The sequence below is a fragment of the Zingiber officinale genome, chromosome 1B (assembly GCF_018446385.1).
Source record: "Zingiber officinale cultivar Zhangliang chromosome 1B, Zo_v1.1, whole genome shotgun sequence".
In the NCBI taxonomy this organism is placed as follows: domain Eukaryota; kingdom Viridiplantae; phylum Streptophyta; class Magnoliopsida; order Zingiberales; family Zingiberaceae; genus Zingiber; species Zingiber officinale.
This window is the reverse complement of record NC_055986.1, coordinates 167,977,637-167,995,204: the sequence shown is the minus strand read 5'-3', so window position 1 is coordinate 167,995,204 and position 17,568 is coordinate 167,977,637. Positions and strand designations below refer to the sequence as shown.

Sequence of the window (17,568 nt, the reverse complement as noted above, 5' to 3'; positions counted from 1 at the left end):
GGAGAGAAAAGAATTTACATCACTTTGCATCTAGGAGAGAGAAGAAAAAAAATGATAATTCTAGTTAATTTCATTAATTATCCCTGGATGATTAGCTCGGTCCCACGAAAGTTTCCCACCGGTCATCAGGATAAATCGGAAAGAGCACGCATCGGTCAGTCCAGAAGTCCAACATCCTTTGGTTACGCCCCCCATTTGGAGGAAAAATTCCTACAAATACGCCATAACTGGAGTTAGAACTGCGGATGTCTGGGTGACAATCTGAATGTCCTATCGCGGTACTATACCCCCCAGGACCCAAGAGAGAGAATAAAACATCCATACGAGAGAGATTAAAAAAATTATTTTTGAACGTGAGTCCTCCTCCATTCAGGTAATATATTGGATCCTTCATCGAATTTGAATGACATTATCATCCCTAGTTTACACTGATGATGATCTCTCTAGTCCAATAAAAAATTTTTATCTATCATCCACTCATAGATCAAGGGTGTATTAAAAAAAAGTATGAATCAATTCATCATGCTAAGATTTGATCCTCACGTAGTTGGGGAAATTAAAAGGACGCTGTACCATTGTTTTGGGGCTTAATAGACGATTTGTCCAATTTCACCCAAACTTTCATTAATACAAAACCACCCCTTTAATTTTTTTTTTAACTTTAAAAATGTCTCCTTCAACAATTAAAGTGACAATTAAAAGGAATAATGATAGTAAAATAGAAAGTTGACATATTAAATCTTAAAAGGTCTTTTGAAAATTCTGGTGAAACAAAAAAATTATAATTTATCAATTTTACAAATCCAATATAATTTTTAAAGCTCAAGATTTATCAACTTACTTTTTATTATTGAGATTTTAAAAACATTGCTATGCTTTCCTAAATATCCATAAAGTTTAAAAAAAATATATTTTGATAATTTTTTATTAGTTAAGATAAAATAATAAATTTGTAACAGAATTGGGTTAGAATTTCGGGTTTAGGACAGGAGGATTGAAGCCTCATGTTGTGTACCATCAATTCGTATGCCATCACGCCCAGGGGCGGATCGAGAGGGGGGGCAGCATCGGCGGTCGCCCCCCCTTACCGGTAATGGAACCCCTAATAGTATGGGATTCTACCGGTGGAGATAGAAATATTGTCCTTTGTTCAACGTAAAAATCATCCCTCTATGTTTGAATTTCTGGATCTGCCACTGATCACGCCACACACAAATAAATTATGAAGATTCATCCATGTCTTTTGCTATTTTTAGCAAGAAAAACATGTCTGCCGCACTTATTTCAGCCATCTGAGGCATACTTTAGGCCATTTATGGCAATGTTATCAAACTTGTAATATTTTTCTTCCAGTTAATTACTGATAGATTACATTCAACAAACACAAACATATATTGTGGCCAACTGTGTCACTATATATCTATGGATTGGCTACTATAAACCTATAATCTTCACTGTTTTTTATTTGATCATCTAATTAAATTTTTTCCTTTTTCATCAGTAATGCTTCTGCCTGCTAGCTGAACAGCTGCAGCTGGATCGGTTCTCTGACAACGCCTGCAAATGAAATTCCTAGCTAAGAACTGAGAAGATGAAATGTCAAATTTTACAGAATCTCTCCACACCTTGACTTGTTTTTGCAGATCTTTGATGTAGTCTACGGCCAAATCTAGCATATCTGCAGTATTGGTTTGCTGTGGAAGTTGAAGCACCAGTTAGAAAGATGAGATTAGAGGTACATATATGTTCTTGATCGATTGTTACCTTGTCCATGTTAGGGACCAACTCCTGGAGCCTCTTCATCCTCTCACTGATGCGAGTCCTCCTCACCTGAACATTTCATAAACAAATCGCCCATGAAGGATTTTATCAGGTTATGATCAGTAAAAGCTCAGACTGTGTATTTGTTAAGTGTTACCCTCTCGGCGATGCTCCGGGGATGTGTGGCGCAGCCCCTTTTGGCTCTGATCTTGCAAGGGACCGCATCGTGCAACTGTAAGAACTTCTCGATGGTGGTCATCGCCGGCGAGTTGTTGGGCGAGTGGAACTGTGGCATGGGATTGATTCATCACACAGTTAAGAAAAGTTTGTTGATATACAATGTCTGAGATGAAGGCAATTAAGCGATCACCTTGGATTCCAGTGAAGTGAAGCTGGTGTTGTTGTTTAAGAGGGGGAAGGAGTCATCCCAGGAAGCCGCCGGAAAGCCAGAGGCGGAAATAGTCCGGCTGCCGGAGTTGCCACCGGAATGTTTGTAGTTGTTGTCGGAAAGCTGTGAGGTGACTGAGCTTTGCCTTGAATCCATCATGAAGCCACCCATTCCTTTTATAATTCCGTAATCTGCGGAAGGAATTGAATGGTCAGAACAGCAGAAACTAAATTAAATTAGAGATTAAACTGGGAATTGTACCGTCGGGGGAGCTGCTTTGCCGACTGAGATTGGCGGAGCTGTTCTTGTTTTGTTCGGCATCCAATAGCTGGTGCTGGTGAGTGATCATGTTCTTTTGAGCAAATGAGGGGAATCCTCTGGCCTGCTGCTGCCCGTTGACTTCCTGCAGTGACGGCGGCGGGGGAGGGAAAAGGGAGCCGAGGTGGCAGGAGGTGGCGCCGCCGCATCTGGAGTCCTCGTCGGGCCCCAAGAACCGAGCAAACAGGGTCTCGGTCTCGGTGTCGAGCTTGTTGGGGAGGGGCGATATTGGCCCCGACCGGTAGCGGAGAAGGCTGGAGCTCATCTGGTGGCGGCGGTGGAGTTGACCGGACTCCGGGTGTTCCAAGCGTTGACCTCCGAAAGCGGCGGCGGAGGCGGGGTAAGGAAAGTTGAGATCTTTCGCCGGCGACGATCCGTACATGAGTGCTTCTTCTCTTGTCTGCTCTTCAGATTCCTCTTCTACTTCGATTCTCGGACTCGAAATTATGGCGAAAGACAGAGCAGAGTGAAATCGATTAAAAAGGAAACAGCAAGAGCTTTGAAACGGACGACGACTCCTGTTTCCTCCTCTTCGCCATTGAAGAAGCTCAAAGAAGCAACTTTTCGCACGAAATGGGCAACAGCTCGAGCAATCAAACCTAATTGGCGGCAGCAACTCGGCAAACCTATTCAAAGGTGCACTAAAAACTAATTCTTGGCCGGAAGTTTTGGGTAAGAACCGATACAAAAATCTCAACTTTCCCGTCTCGATCTCTGTTTCTAATACCACGACGACGACGACGACGACGACGATGGAGCGAAATAGCCGCCGCACTGATTGCTATTTATAATGATGAGGTGACGAAATTGCCCTCAATTATGAAGTAGTAATTTATTGGTGTGAATTATGTGATTGGATAATGATGAAAATGTGAAGAACTCGTTGGCTGTTGATTTAAGAGATGTTGCGCTGACTTTTAATGGCTTAAAAGTGCCTTCTAATTGGGGATGAGAATAGAGAACAACTTCTTTCCATTGCTTTTCATCACTATTGAGATGTTTTGGTGCATGGATATGCCTTTCTTGTTGGATGAAAAGAAATTACTCCAAATAATGTTCTGTCAAAAGATATCTTTAGAAAGGCATTTTGCAGGCGAAGCCAAAAGGCATATTGCAAGATCGAAGTTCCTAAGCCCGTTCTCATCAAGAGATTGACGCCATAGGAATTAGGAATCTGAATAGGAAAAGGAACCAAGGAACATTTTATCGATTGGCTCAGGATCATGATATATTACAGAAAGGCATATTTGGGAGCAGGGCATCCTATTCTCACATATATTCTCCAGTTTGTTCCTTAAGAACATGTGCCCTGTCTTCTTATTCTGAGCTATGATTTTTTTTTTCCCCTCTCATTATTCTCATAATTCATGCGTGTTTTAGTTATTCTGAACAAGATGGGATGGAATCAGCAGTCCATTCATAGATCGAATGGAACTGTGAATATTACTAGACATATAATTCAGTAACTGAGTGGTGCAATAATGGAGCTGTAGTCATGTGTTCTTACATTCCGCTAAGTGATCAAAGAATCAGCTTCTCCAAATTATGGAATTGTATGCCATTCCTGCATGCTGATATATGATCTGATCTCTTTCTTCCTAGCAGAATATTTCTCATATTCCCGAATTCTTGCAGATGCTCCATTGCTCTTATCTTAAAAGCGAACTGCATTTCTGCACCCATGGCATGGGTACGTCGACAGAGATAGATATGTGGACGATAAATCGATTTGCTGCTCTTAGACAGTGCTTAAAGTGGATTCCTGACGTTGTGATGATCGATCGATATATCTGAAAGCTGCTTTATGGCTCCACAAGGCATTAGAACATGCAGGAAGACAATTGGGAAGGATGCCAAAGGATTGTTTTGAATCAACCCTTGTCTCTTAAAAAAGGGGACCGGCCTGTTTTCGTTGCTACAAATGCACAAGATTGAGATATCATTGTGCACAAGATTTAGAGGACAGAAGAACTGAAATTATTGTTGTTTTTATAGAGATATATTTGTTTATCGTGAAAACCTCTCATTGGAGTTCCACTAGAAGCTCATAAACAGCAATAACAAACAAATTAACCAATTCATTTCAATCAAATTCAACGACACAGCGACGCCATCGACGAGCGATCGAGATCAGGTCGACCCTGCTCTTACTGCAAGTTGCAAGCGACGAAGGAGAGAACGGCGAAGCCGAGGGCTGCTCCGGCGGAGAAGGACGAGGGAGCACTGGAGGCGGGGCCGGGGGCGGGGGCCTCGGTGGCCATGGCGCCAGTGGCCACGACGGCGGCGAAGAGGACGGCACAGGCGATCTTCCTCATCTCCATTTTTGTCTTAAATATGGAGGAGTATCGATTGGATTCGAGGAATATGATTAGGGATGAAGAAAGAGTTATTGAATCTGTGCAGACCTGAGAGATTCTGAGGCGAGGAAGGGATTTTATAGGTTGTTTCTGTGACTCTGAGGATTAATAGGGCGCGATAAAAATGGAAGAAATTCGTCTTCGAGTTCTTGTTATCATCCATGAACAAGATTTGCGTTTTACGTGGCGGGAAGCGCATGGAAGAGATCAAATGGTCAACGTTTAGGCCATGTTTACTTCATGAGAATAAAGCAGATATTAGTGATCATGTTCGAAATCTGAGTCAGATGAAAATCGGATGAGATATTACTAACGCTAACAAGGAGACGATTAGGACGCTACGCTCATATGAACTTCAAGGAATGACCTCCACGTGGCGTTGACGGGTGTCGGTGTTGGAGCCGGCGGGACTAGAGCTCTGCGCACGCTCAAACAAGCATACAGAATGTTAGAGACCAAAAATCAGGAAAAAAGTCATCAGCGCAGGCCCTCCGACGCTCAAGTCAAATACTTTTTCCCCAGATAAACAGTGTATAAAGAAGAAAAGTATAAGACAAGTGCGAATGTGTGAGTACACGTACCTGCGTAAGGGAGAGAGCTTCCCTTTTTATATGGCAGTGCGTACCTTATGGAGACTGACGTATGTCAGAGAATGTTGGTGTCAGGACTTGCTGAGTGACAGGGGACACACGACATGCTCCTATAGGCCGGAGGAAAGCTCCCTTTGTAGGTGCTCATGAACCATCGGAATATTCTCTAACAGACAACAGTTATTCCTTAATAGGTAGTTGCAATTTCCAGACTTAGTTGTCCTATAGCATCTTCTATCCTGACCGGGTATGAGTAGAGCAGTTCCAGATGATCAGCCGGGTATGACGCCTGGCCTAAGTCTTGAGGAGCAAAGAGCAGTGGAGAGCTGGTGCCCGAGCTGCCCAAGAGTTAGCCGACCGAGATTTGTCCTATCCAGAGAACCAGGCCTGGAGATAACCGAGTTAAAGAAACCCGACCATTAAGAACAGGTCAGGCTTCCCCCTGATCGTGCCCCATGCTGCATATCTAGATTCTTGATTTGTGAATCCCGACCTGGCATTATACGACTGATAGCATCTGAGGGTCCCCCTTGTTTTTCCCCATCTTTTGACTGTCATGTCTTCTTGACTTCTGACTGTTACGTCCCCTTGACTTCTGACAACCACGTTCTCTTGACTTCTAACTGTCACGTTCTCTTAACTTCTGACTATCACATCCTCTTGACTTTTAATGATCAACCCTTACTATTATGCACTGTATCAATTAGTTTACAAATGATTTTTTTTTCAAAATTTAAAAGGGATACAATTAATTAATTAATTATATTTTATTAAGTTGTCTAATGAAATAACTTGATGGATTAAAATTTATAATTAAACTATTTTTTAGAAGATAATGAAGCGAAACGTTTGTCTTTAAAAAATCATTCGACCATGAAACCTCAAGGATATTTTCGTCCGAGAAATAGTAGTAGCTTAATTTGGTACTCTGTAATTTGGAGGTCCAGTTTATGTAAATTTACAATATTAGAGGTCCAATTTAAGTAAGTAATTAAGCAATTTCATAAATAAGAAATTTCCCGTACAACGAATTGTTTCCTAAAACAAACGATAAATCCATCGTGGTCGTCCATTTCCTCCGTCAACGTAACAATGTAGCCCTTCTATTGGTGAGTAAGGGTGGGTCCATTTTAGCTAGCCAATGGCAAGTAAAAGAAAGGCCCCAGCTAACACGACCGACGAAGAAACCTGCACCGCTCTTCTGCCCTCCGATTAGATCGAACGGACAACATAGTGTTCCGCACGTCAACGGTCCAGGTGAGCGAGGGCCAGTAAATACGCTGGCATTCCGCCATTTTCCACCTCTCGCTTGGCGTCCTCCTCCTCTCACAGTTCGTCGAGAAAAGAGGGGGAAGGGAGGCGCCGTGGAAGGGTAAGAGCCCGAATCCTCCGTTTAGATCGACTCTTGTCTGTTATGTTTCTTTAGATCTGATGTAGGTTTTGTTTTCTGATTGCCTTTTCATTTTTGTGGTCATCGATGGGAGATCTGAGCGGATCGATTGTTATTTTTAGGTTCCTCTTGTGGTTTTACTTGATCGATTTGTTTTCTGCGAATTCTGCGCCTATCTAATAGGCATCGTCGTCGTTTGAGCCATTCCCACGTCCCGATATATAGGTCTCCTCTAGATCGGTTATGATCGTGCCTTTTAGCGGTCATTTTTGTCCGATTCGCGCAGATTATGAATTGTTTGCTTTAGTTTTAGAGAAGGTCGCTCTAATCGTACATTTCATTTACTCAAATTGTTGAGATTGGTAGATCTGCAGTGTTTTCTGTGCGCTCTTTTAATACACATTAGCGATTTAGTTCATGCACAGCGCCTGATCTCATTTGTTATATGCTCGTGAAAGATTTTATTATAGCACTCAGATCTTGAAAGGCGCCATAGATCTCCAGGCTTGTAGTTTGTTTTAGTTCCATGCTTTTCTTAATCTAGCATCTCAGTTTTGTTATCTTAGAATTTTAAGTGTCGTTTGTAATTTCAAGTATGTGGTTCAAATAGAGTGGCGGAGTTATTCAGTATTAGACGTGTACTAGTTTATTTTATTGATCTTTTATTGTCTATCAGACTTTTGCAGTAAGTTAACTAAGACTGAGTTTACTTGGGTGGATAACTCGGAAGGGCAAAGAGAGAGGGTGGGTAGGCAATATAAAACTATATATCTGTTATCTAAGTAGCAAATACTTATTCATGTTTTTTTGTGTGTGATCTTACTCTTTCTCTCCACCCCCTCCCCTTTCTATCTTTATACTCAAATGTAAACCAAACCTAATAGTTCACTTCTAAAATATTGCTAAATTTAGACAAGTATCAAGAAAACTTTAGGATCCAAGGACTTGTTGGAAAAAGCAAGATTAAATAAATACATTGTTAAAATTATAATGGATTCAGCATGATTTTTTTCATGCCTTTGTGGTTTATAGGCACTTTCTTCCATTCATGCTTATTGCCTCTCCTTCATTCTCGCATGCCTAAATTTTTTTATTATGGAAATGATGTACCTATTATTAAACTTATCATTAAAATTTCCCATCTGCATTTGTTTTAATCTCTGACCTTTAAATTAACAAAGTTGCCAAATGAATATTTATGGGGTTCGTGTTCAATTAGTCATTTTGGTTTTCAAATTTTATCTTGTCAACATCATATTATCTTACATTCAACAAAGAGCAAATTTTCCTTGCTTCAATCAACTGTCTACTTCTATGATAAGAGGATCATTTTTTTGAAAACTTCATATGCTTATTTTAATGTATCATTTCTTTTTTGTTATTATCCAGTTCAGTATTGAATCATTTAGAGTTATTGTAGCTTGTGGTGCATGATCAAATTACCCAACCTAAATATGCTTTTACCTTGACATATTGTGAACATAGTCTTTGGATTCTGGTTTCATGCTAGAATGAATTTGAACTATTAAAAGGATAATCTATGATTCCGTGTGACATTCAGAAACTATCACCTTTTTGGAAAAACCAATTAAACAGTGTGAACTAGAATTCAATACCACTAATTTTACAATGTTTGAAGTTAATTTTCTCATTCCTTTTGTTGTTGGAATATGAAGGCCGAACATAGTACATTGAGCAGTGAGGGCAGGACGCACAACACAGTAGCATAAAATATTTGATATATAGTACATCTCAGATTGTGCTTTGTGCTTTGATGTTATATGATATTTTGCAGTTCTGGTTGGCATTTCCAACTATAGAATTATTGATGGTCCTCTGAAATTATTGAGTAATTAGTTCTGTTATTTTAAGATTTGTTAGTGTGACTTCATATTTGATCTATATTTAGGGTGATACATTATAGGGTGTTCATCAACTTGGTTCCTTACCTTTTCTAATATATTTGACTGAATTAGATCGGGAAGAAACCAGAGTTTAGTGGCTTGTTATGCACATTTTTTTTATCACCTCTGTTCTGCTACAGATGGAAATTGTTGGCATAATTAATTTATGCTACTGAATCATTGGTTTATGTTTGGAAAGCCTGAAAGATTTCAATTGTGGCTGATGTACAGGTCTTTTGATTACAACATGGCGGATCAGATTAATCACCCAACTTCAATACAGGCATTGTCTGGTCAACTCCTTCTCAGGTCCAGAATTTCGCAAGATGTGCTATCTCAGAGATGTAACTTGTATAATCCTGCTGTGTATGAGAGACGATTTACAACTGTAAACTATCTGAATGGGGCGTTTCAGACACCAAGTGTGCAGGTTGCCAGTTGTAACAATGGGCTTCCTGCTATTGTCTCTGTATCTCCTGTTTTTGCTCAGGCTCCTGCCGAGAAAGGATTCAAGAGCTTTGCTATTGATTTCCTAATGGGAGGAGTTTCTGCTGCTGTTTCCAAGACAGCTGCTGCTCCTATTGAACGAGTGAAGCTCCTGATCCAGAATCAGGATGAAATGATCAAGGCTGGTCGGCTCTCTGAACCTTACAAGGGAATCTCAGATTGTTTTGGCCGAACAATTAGAGAAGAAGGTGCTTTGTCTTTGTGGCGAGGAAACACTGCAAATGTCATTCGTTACTTCCCGACTCAGGTACTTTCGTATGCGTTTATTCTGCAACACAAATAATCCTTGATAGACTATTGATTTGCTGCTTCAAAACTGGATTTATTTTGTCTCTTGTCGCCAGGCATTGAACTTTGCATTCAAGGATTACTTCAAGCGGATGTTTAACTTTAAGAAAGACAGAGATGGATACTGGAAGTGGTTTGCTGGCAATCTTGGCTCAGGTGGTGCTGCAGGTGCTTGTTCCTTGTTGTTTGTGTACTCTCTGGACTATGCTCGAACTCGCCTTGCGAATGATTCCAAGGCAGCAAAGAAAGGTGGAGAGCGACAATTCAATGGCCTTATCGATGTTTACCGGAAGACCTTGCAATCCGATGGCATTGCTGGATTGTACAGAGGATTTAACATTTCATGCGTCGGGATTATAGTGTACCGAGGTCTTTACTTTGGAATGTACGACTCGTTGAAGCCAGTGCTTCTCACTGGAAGTTTGCAGGTAATTCTTGTCTGGATGTGCATCAATATACTTGGCAATTTAACTTGCATTATTCTTCCAAAACTGTCATTTATATAATGATGAGCTATTTCTCGTGTTTGAATTACAGGATAGTTTCTTCGCGAGTTTCGCTTTGGGTTGGCTGATCACCAACGGTGCTGGTCTTGCATCGTATCCTATTGACACGGTTAGAAGAAGAATGATGATGACATCCGGAGAAGCCGTAAAGTACAAGAGCTCCTTGGATGCATTCTCTCAGATTTTGAAGAAAGAAGGCCCAAAGTCCCTCTTCAAGGGTGCCGGTGCAAATATTCTCCGTGCCGTCGCCGGTGCCGGTGTGCTTGCCGGTTATGACAAACTGCAGTTGATTGTCTTCGGCAAGAAGTACGGATCTGGCGGTGCGTAGTGAAAGCTGCTCTTTTATTTTTCTTCAGATAATGACGAATTCTGTCAGAAATATTTAGAACTGAATAATTTTTGGTAGTGTGGGAGATTCTCCTAGCATTTTTCAGTTGAGAGATGTTATTGTTCTCCGGAACCAACGGTTAATTTATTATTTTTGGATACCTTCTTTCTTGATTGTTGTCACCATGGCAGGATTATGGGTCACCTTAACTCATTATCAAAGTGTTAAGATGCAGATATTGTTTTCCATGTGTCATTTCCATCTCATTTTGCATTTTAAGCTGATTTATGAATTGAGTGAAAATTAAATATGTGTGTGTATGCTATCGTTCCAAGAGCATATCAATTTTTTTATTATTATATTTAAAATTTATTTCGAGCATATCAATTTCTCTGTTATTATATTTAAAATTTAAAATAAATGATTTATTTTATTAAATTTAAATATTTATTTTTCACTACCCATTATATCAAATATTTTAAAATTATCATCATCTTTAATTTTTATTATTTTTTTTCTCTTTTATCTATTTTTTATTATTATATTTATAGCATGAATAGAAGGAAAGATATTAAAAAGAAATATTATTTTATTTTTAGATTAAAGATTTCATTTTCTCAATTTAAAGAATCATTACTCATTAAATTTAAATTTAAAGAATAGATAAAATAACCGTTGTAGAGGATGTTTAGTTAATTTATGATAAAATTTTTGAATAAGATAATTGATGTGGATATTCTAAATCTCATAATTTTAGGGAGACTTATGCATAGAGAGAGATTATTATATTCAAATGCATAGTAAAAGTATTCACTAACCATGGGAATGTTACCTATCGCATATTTAACTCCATCCAAATTGATTTACTGTATTACAAACAAATAAAACTTATCAAACTTGGAATCATATCACGGTTCGAAATCAATGGTTCAATAGTTTGGAACTAATAGTTTAATAGTTATTAATATGTTGATCATTAATCTTAATCGTTCAAAAGATTACAGTTTACGATTTGAAATCATCGATTCACGATTCGTCAATGTTCAAAATTATTATATTAAAAAAAATAAAATTATAAATTTATTAAAAAATATATAAAATTTATTTAAGTTGCCTATGTATCTTCTTAGGATATAGGGGAGTCAAAGTTCACGTAGTTCTCTTATCATTTTACTCTTTTATCTTATAAAGTGACATTATTACTCACTTCTATTTTCTGTTCTGTTGGGGTTCAATCAAAGTCCACATTGGAAAGATTTAATAAAGATTATGGGATTAAAAGGTTACAAGATATCTCCATTGGCATGAGACCTTTTGGGTATAGCCCAAGAGCAAAGTCATGAGGGTCTAGGTCCAAAGTGGATAATATCATGCCATTGTGGAGATATGTGGACATCCTTTGGGCACAACACGTTCACATAGTGTTCGTTAGTTCAGTATCAAAGTCTTCTATTTTGTTATCTGAAAGTTGTATTTCTTGATTTTTTTTTCGACTTTTGTCCAATCATCAATTAATGCTTGGACTTCCAAAGAGTCGGAAGATAAAGTAGATCGTTGTTCATCCGATATATTACCTTTGGCACTAAACGTCTGTTCTACAATAACGGTTGACACCGGGCAAGTTAAAATTTCTTTTGTGATAATGGTGAGGATGAGAAAACTTTGAGCTTTCTATGACCACTACCATATAATATCGACATCCGATAAGTTATCCTCTTCACTAAATCAAAAGAAGTCGTAAAATAATTCTCAAGTTTCAATATGAAACTTGGGTATACTATTGGTACATGTTGTACTAATAATTTAATTTTGATGTATGACAAATATGTTAAAGTTAGATGTGGTGTGTGCTTAACCTTTTTACCAAGTGTGTAGGAGTTGATGGGTCTGGAGGACCTGACACTAGGCTGAAATCCAGCTAGGTCCACAGGACCTGATAGCTGATGCGAAGTCTAGATAGGTCCGTGGGACCCGATATTTAGCTGGAAGTCCGGTTGGGTCCGCAAGATTTGACAACCAGCCAAAGTCCAGTTAGGTCTGCGAACCTAACAACTAGCGCGAACACCTAGTGGGTCAATGGCAAGTCAAGCGACTGCAATTGGTAAGTGGAGATAAACAACTAGATGAGAGATTCAATGAGGAGACGTTCCTAGTTGAGGAAACTATAGACGTCGATTCAACTTAGGTCTATTTGGGAAGTCTAAGTTGAGACCTTGACTATATCCTAGTCTCGAAGAAAGAGGATCTAATTATTACTATTATTCTACTGTATTGTGCTAACTTTATTTTGTAGAATAAACATATTTTTGTTACCTAGGACTAACTTTTTTATACAAGGAAGAAGACTGGAAAAAAGGGTGTTCGAGCGCCCTGACCAAAAAGTTTATCAAGGAGTTGAGTTGAAGCGCGACGACTGGCCGAACCCACATTAACTGTCCAGGCGCCCAGAGGGGGTCGAGGCGTTAGAAGGGGTCTAGGGGCCCAAAAGTGGATAAACTTTGTGGATGAATTTCGACGAGAGATCATTACGTCAGCAATGGTCCAGGCACTCGGAAGGGTTCCGGACTTCCGGAATGGACCTATATATAAGAGTCCTCGACTAGTAGCTTCAAGAAATCATCTGCTACGACTTTCCTTCCTGAGCGCTGCTTCAAAAAGACTCCGACGATGTTGCAACGCTCCACCGACAACCGGACATCAAGCTTTACTTAATTTTCTTTCTTATTGGTAATCTTTCATATATAATTTTTATACTTTATTATTGTATCTTTTCGAACTATTAGTGGATTGTCCAACGGAAGCACTCGATGAGTGCGGCCCTTAGAGTATGAGTTATCGAATGCTCCGAATTAAGTAAAAATTTATTTGTGTTAGCTCGTACTTGTCTTTTTTCTTCTAGTTTCCTTTCCTTTTATTCTATTACGTAATTCGTTTTAGCTCTCGATTTTCGGAACATACTATTTATCCCCTAGCGACTTTACGGTCCTTCCTAGTATTCTTTTAATAAAAGTTATATTTTAGTATATTTTAAAAAACTACTACGATTATTAATATTTTATGTTCGAGATATATTAATTTCTAATCCATATTTTATATTATAATATTGATAAATATCATATAAATAATTCCTGATATTATGCACAATCTTAACATAATCAAAATTTAAATGGAATTAAAATATCATAATATAAAATTAACATTTTCAATAAAACTTCGAATTTACGTATAGGGTTTAAAATAAATGCAACTAAATCAACTTCAAGAATCTAAAAAACATATTTTTTTTCAATTCACTTTCATTACTAATAGATAAAAATTAATTAAAACTAATAACATATTACAAAAATTCAGTATCATTTCATTACTTTTATAAAATCTTCCTTATTATTTAATTATAATATGATGCGATCATAAATAAAAAAAATAATTTTTCTAATTGATTTAATATGATTTTTAAAATTAATTCTCTTTAACTTTAACATATAAATTTAAAACATGACGTATATAACGAATATGAAAAAATAAACTATCAAGTTGATATATAAATTTAAGTTTTTCAATACTAACCGTATTAGACAAACAAATTTAAGTTCTTTAATACTAGTAGTATTAAAATTAACATTATCAAATTATAATGAAAATATTTTAGAATTTAATCCATAATCTTATAAGATTAAACATAATAATTAAGAAATGTTGTGAACATTTTGAGATTCATAAAAAAAAACTCTATAAACTAATAAATGTTTTTAATTTTTTCAGGAGTTATTGATTTAATGACAAGTCACATCTATATATGAATATATTTTATCACTTATCACTCTAAATAATATAATATTAAAAAAATTATTATTTAATTTACTAGGTGCCTATATGTCATGTGATTAAAAGATCTTGAGTTCGAATCTTAGAAATAAATCTTTTACAAATAGTAGGATAAGACTGTGTACAATGAATCTTTATCTGAGATCTCGCATGACGAAATTTCGTGCACCGAACTATCTTTTTTTTTAATTTAATTTATTAAAATTTTCAATGAAATCTCTGTTTTTTCTATTTTAATTGTATGAATAAGTGTTATTAATACGTTTAGTAGATAAATAAGTGATTTTTTTAAAAAAAATTCAAAAGTACATTTAGACTTAAAATTAAAAGAAAGAAATTTTATGAAAATAAATTTAACTACTTTTAATTTATTATCAGTATATATAAATAAATTAGAATAGATATTTTTATTAATTAAAATAATTATATTTGAGAACGTTGAATTCAATATTTCATCATGTTTAATTCAATATTTCATCATGTCCTGTATTTTGACGTGTCATTTCGATGACTGATAGCCGTTGCTCACTTGAAATTTACAGGAGACTTTGCACTATTTATATTTTGCATATAATTAATGAAAGAGTGATTTTTAAAAAAAATATTTAATAAACATAGACGATTTTAAATGAGGATCGCATCTTGAATCTGAGAAATATTGCCATCGGTACTTCATGGGTGTCAAAACTTGCTCTATCTCATCATCAGTTCATACACACGTGACTTGCTTACTTGTATATATTTTGCAAATGGACATTTCTCTATTTTCGTTTCTTTTTCCATTTCCCAATTCATTTTCCAGTTATGATAAGGGGAGAGGGGAAAGCGATATCTACGGATGTACACACATATTTGGTTAAACCGAAAAAAAAAAAATCTACCAAATCAATTTATTTTAGAAATTCAGTTCCATCAATTTGAAATTTAATTTTTATTTTTAAAAATATTAGTTAATTCTGCTGAATTTCATTTTTTAATTAAAAAATTTGATTAATCGAAATTATTAAAAAAAATTGAATATTATTTATTAAGCTTTATATATAATTTATAATATTTGTTTAATATTTTATATTTAATATTGTTTATATTTTTTATTATTTTAAAACATAAGATAAAATAAATATCAAATTTAAATTATATATATAATAATTATTTTAAAATAAATTCAGTTAATTCAATGTTAATTGAAATAATTAATTTTTAATTAATTTTTAACAAAATTTTAATTTAGTTGGGTTAGCCAAAATTAAATTGATTAAATTATTTTTTAATTAATTAGGCTTGGTCTAGAGGATCTGTGCTCAGTTGGAGGAGATGACGTTGAAGTTTCTTAACAAGAAGGGATGGCACGCGGGGAGCCTCAAGAACATCGATAACGTGTGGAAAGCGGAGCAAAAGCATGAGGCCAAGCAGCGCATGTTGGGACTTTCGAGCCGCAAAAATCGCTTTTTGCGTTGCGAAAACTTCGAAGTCTTGTCACGAATCCGTGCGAAGATATATATAAAATAAATCATGTACATGTTTCTAACCTAAATCTACCTTAGATCTACATGAACAAGAAGCGTTACCCTTGTTGCGAAGCCCTTCGCTTATCCCGCTCGTCCAAAAAGGTTGTCGGATCTCGAGAGTGTCAAGTGTACACTCCTCTATACGTATCCACACAGACAAGAAAATGGAGAAAACACCTTAGAGTGTGCTAGCACCCCAAAGGAGTCACGACAATGGAGGAGAGGGAGATCAAGAAAGAAGAGAGGAGGAAGAAGAAAGAGTGAATGCCACACTTAATTTGGCCGACCACACATTGAGTACAATATACCTCCATGTACTACCAAGAGTCATGACTCTTGGTCTTCCTCATGAGGTGACACACAATGAGGTGGCTCTTGATGATGTGGAACACCATCATTGGCCGGCCCATGCCAAGTCACTCATGAGTTGGCATTTGGTCAAGTCAAACTTGACCCTTCATCTTCCCTCTCAAGTCAAGTCCAACTTGACCCATTTATCTCCCATGGTTGATCAAATCTAACCATTGATTCAAGTCAATTTGATTTAATGAATCTCTATTCATTAAATTAAATTGATTCAATGAGTCATAATCTAAATTAGACTCATTCAATACATAAATCAAATTGAGTCCAACTCAATTAGTCTAATTTAGATTACTCTTAATCCAATTTGGTTCATCATATGAACCTAATCCTCTTGGTTCATCATATGAACCTATTCTCCATCTAATTGCTCTTTGTGTGTGACCCTATAGGTTCTTGTAACGTTGGCAATGCTCCTAAACTCATTTAGAAACATAAGTAATGAGCGGTATCTAGCAACACATCATTACTACCCAAGTTACAAGAATGTTGAGATCCAACATCACCTTTGTGACTACTAATTGTGACTCTCACAATATGTGACAATGTCCTTCTATCCTTGACATCTAAATTGATCAAATGAGGCATAGACCTGTTGGTGCGGGAAGCATCCGACGATCGAACCTGAGTTTTGATAATGACAAAGGATTCAAAGTTAAGGTGTGTGGTGATCTAACAGTCTGAATGAGATTGCAGGAAAGTCCTAACTACAGTTAGGCAGGTAAAAACCCTAGGGGGTGGTAACCCTAGGTGGAGAAAAGTCCTAGCTGCGGTTAGGCAAAGGAAAAACCCTAGGGGGCGGTAACCCTAGGTCATAGGGGGTGGTAACCCTATGCGGAAAGTCTTGACAGGTCGAAGGCTTCAGGCAAAAGTCCTAAGGGGTGATAACCCTAGGTGGAAAGTCCTGGTGTCGTGAACCAGGTGAAAGACTGGACTAGCCGGGAAGCGGATGTCCAGCAGAAAGTCCGGAAGCGTCGAGTGCTGAGCAAAAGTCCAGTCGATCTGGAGGATCATACTGACAACAGGTAAATCTCCTGAGTGGAGTAGGCGAGGGCGCGTTCCCCGTAGAGGGAACAGTAGGTGTCGGGTCGACCTAGGGTTTCCGATCGGAAATCCGAAGTTAGACCCGAACAGTCCGGAGACTGTCATATCATTCCATTTTTCATATTTATATTATTATTTTGTGCTAACTTTGTGCTGCAGGGTATTTTTAGGATTAACATATCTTGCAGGGACCAAAGTGCAAAAATGACCTCGGCTGAACAGTGCCGAGGCGCCTCCATGGAGCTTGGAGGCGCCTCGGGTGCGAACCAGAAGAAATCAGCGCATCACAATCCAAGGCGCCTTGGAAGAGGTTTAAGGCGCCTTAGACCAGCGGATGGAGGCGCCTTCGGGTGCATGAAGGCGCCTTCAGATGGGATAAGCGCAGAATGGTCAGTGCTCATCTGCACGGTGGACTCGGAGCTGTGGAGGCACCTTCGGAGGTTTTCAAGGCGCCTTGAGCTTACTATAAAAGCAGCACTCGACGTCCAGCT

The 17,568-nt window shown here is 37.6% G+C and overlaps 2 protein-coding genes across 2 annotated transcripts; one reads left to right on the top strand and one right to left on the bottom strand.

Annotated features, from left to right (window-relative positions):
• Positions 1 to 1,330: 1,330 nt before the first annotated feature.
• On the bottom strand, positions 1,331 to 3,291 carry LOC122019518 (transcription factor bHLH130-like). The gene is made up of 6 exons (XM_042577007.1): positions 2,411 to 3,291; positions 2,132 to 2,340; positions 1,919 to 2,047; positions 1,765 to 1,830; positions 1,626 to 1,694; positions 1,331 to 1,557 (listed from the first exon to the last, which is right to left on the bottom strand). The coding sequence occupies exons 1-6, from the start codon at positions 2,847 to 2,849 to the stop codon at positions 1,498 to 1,500; spliced, it is 972 nt and encodes a 323-aa protein (XP_042432941.1). The 5' UTR covers positions 2,850 to 3,291; the 3' UTR covers positions 1,331 to 1,497.
• Positions 3,292 to 6,653: 3,362 nt separating this feature from the next.
• LOC121990314 (ADP,ATP carrier protein 1, mitochondrial-like) lies at positions 6,654 to 10,507 on the top strand. Its single transcript, XM_042544473.1, has 4 exons — positions 6,654 to 6,786; positions 8,940 to 9,462; positions 9,560 to 9,931; positions 10,041 to 10,507. Exons 2-4 carry the CDS (start codon positions 8,956 to 8,958, stop codon positions 10,335 to 10,337), a joined length of 1,176 nt encoding a protein of 391 aa, XP_042400407.1. The 5' UTR covers positions 6,654 to 6,786; positions 8,940 to 8,955; the 3' UTR covers positions 10,338 to 10,507.
• The last annotated feature ends 7,061 nt before the right edge of the window (positions 10,508 to 17,568 follow it).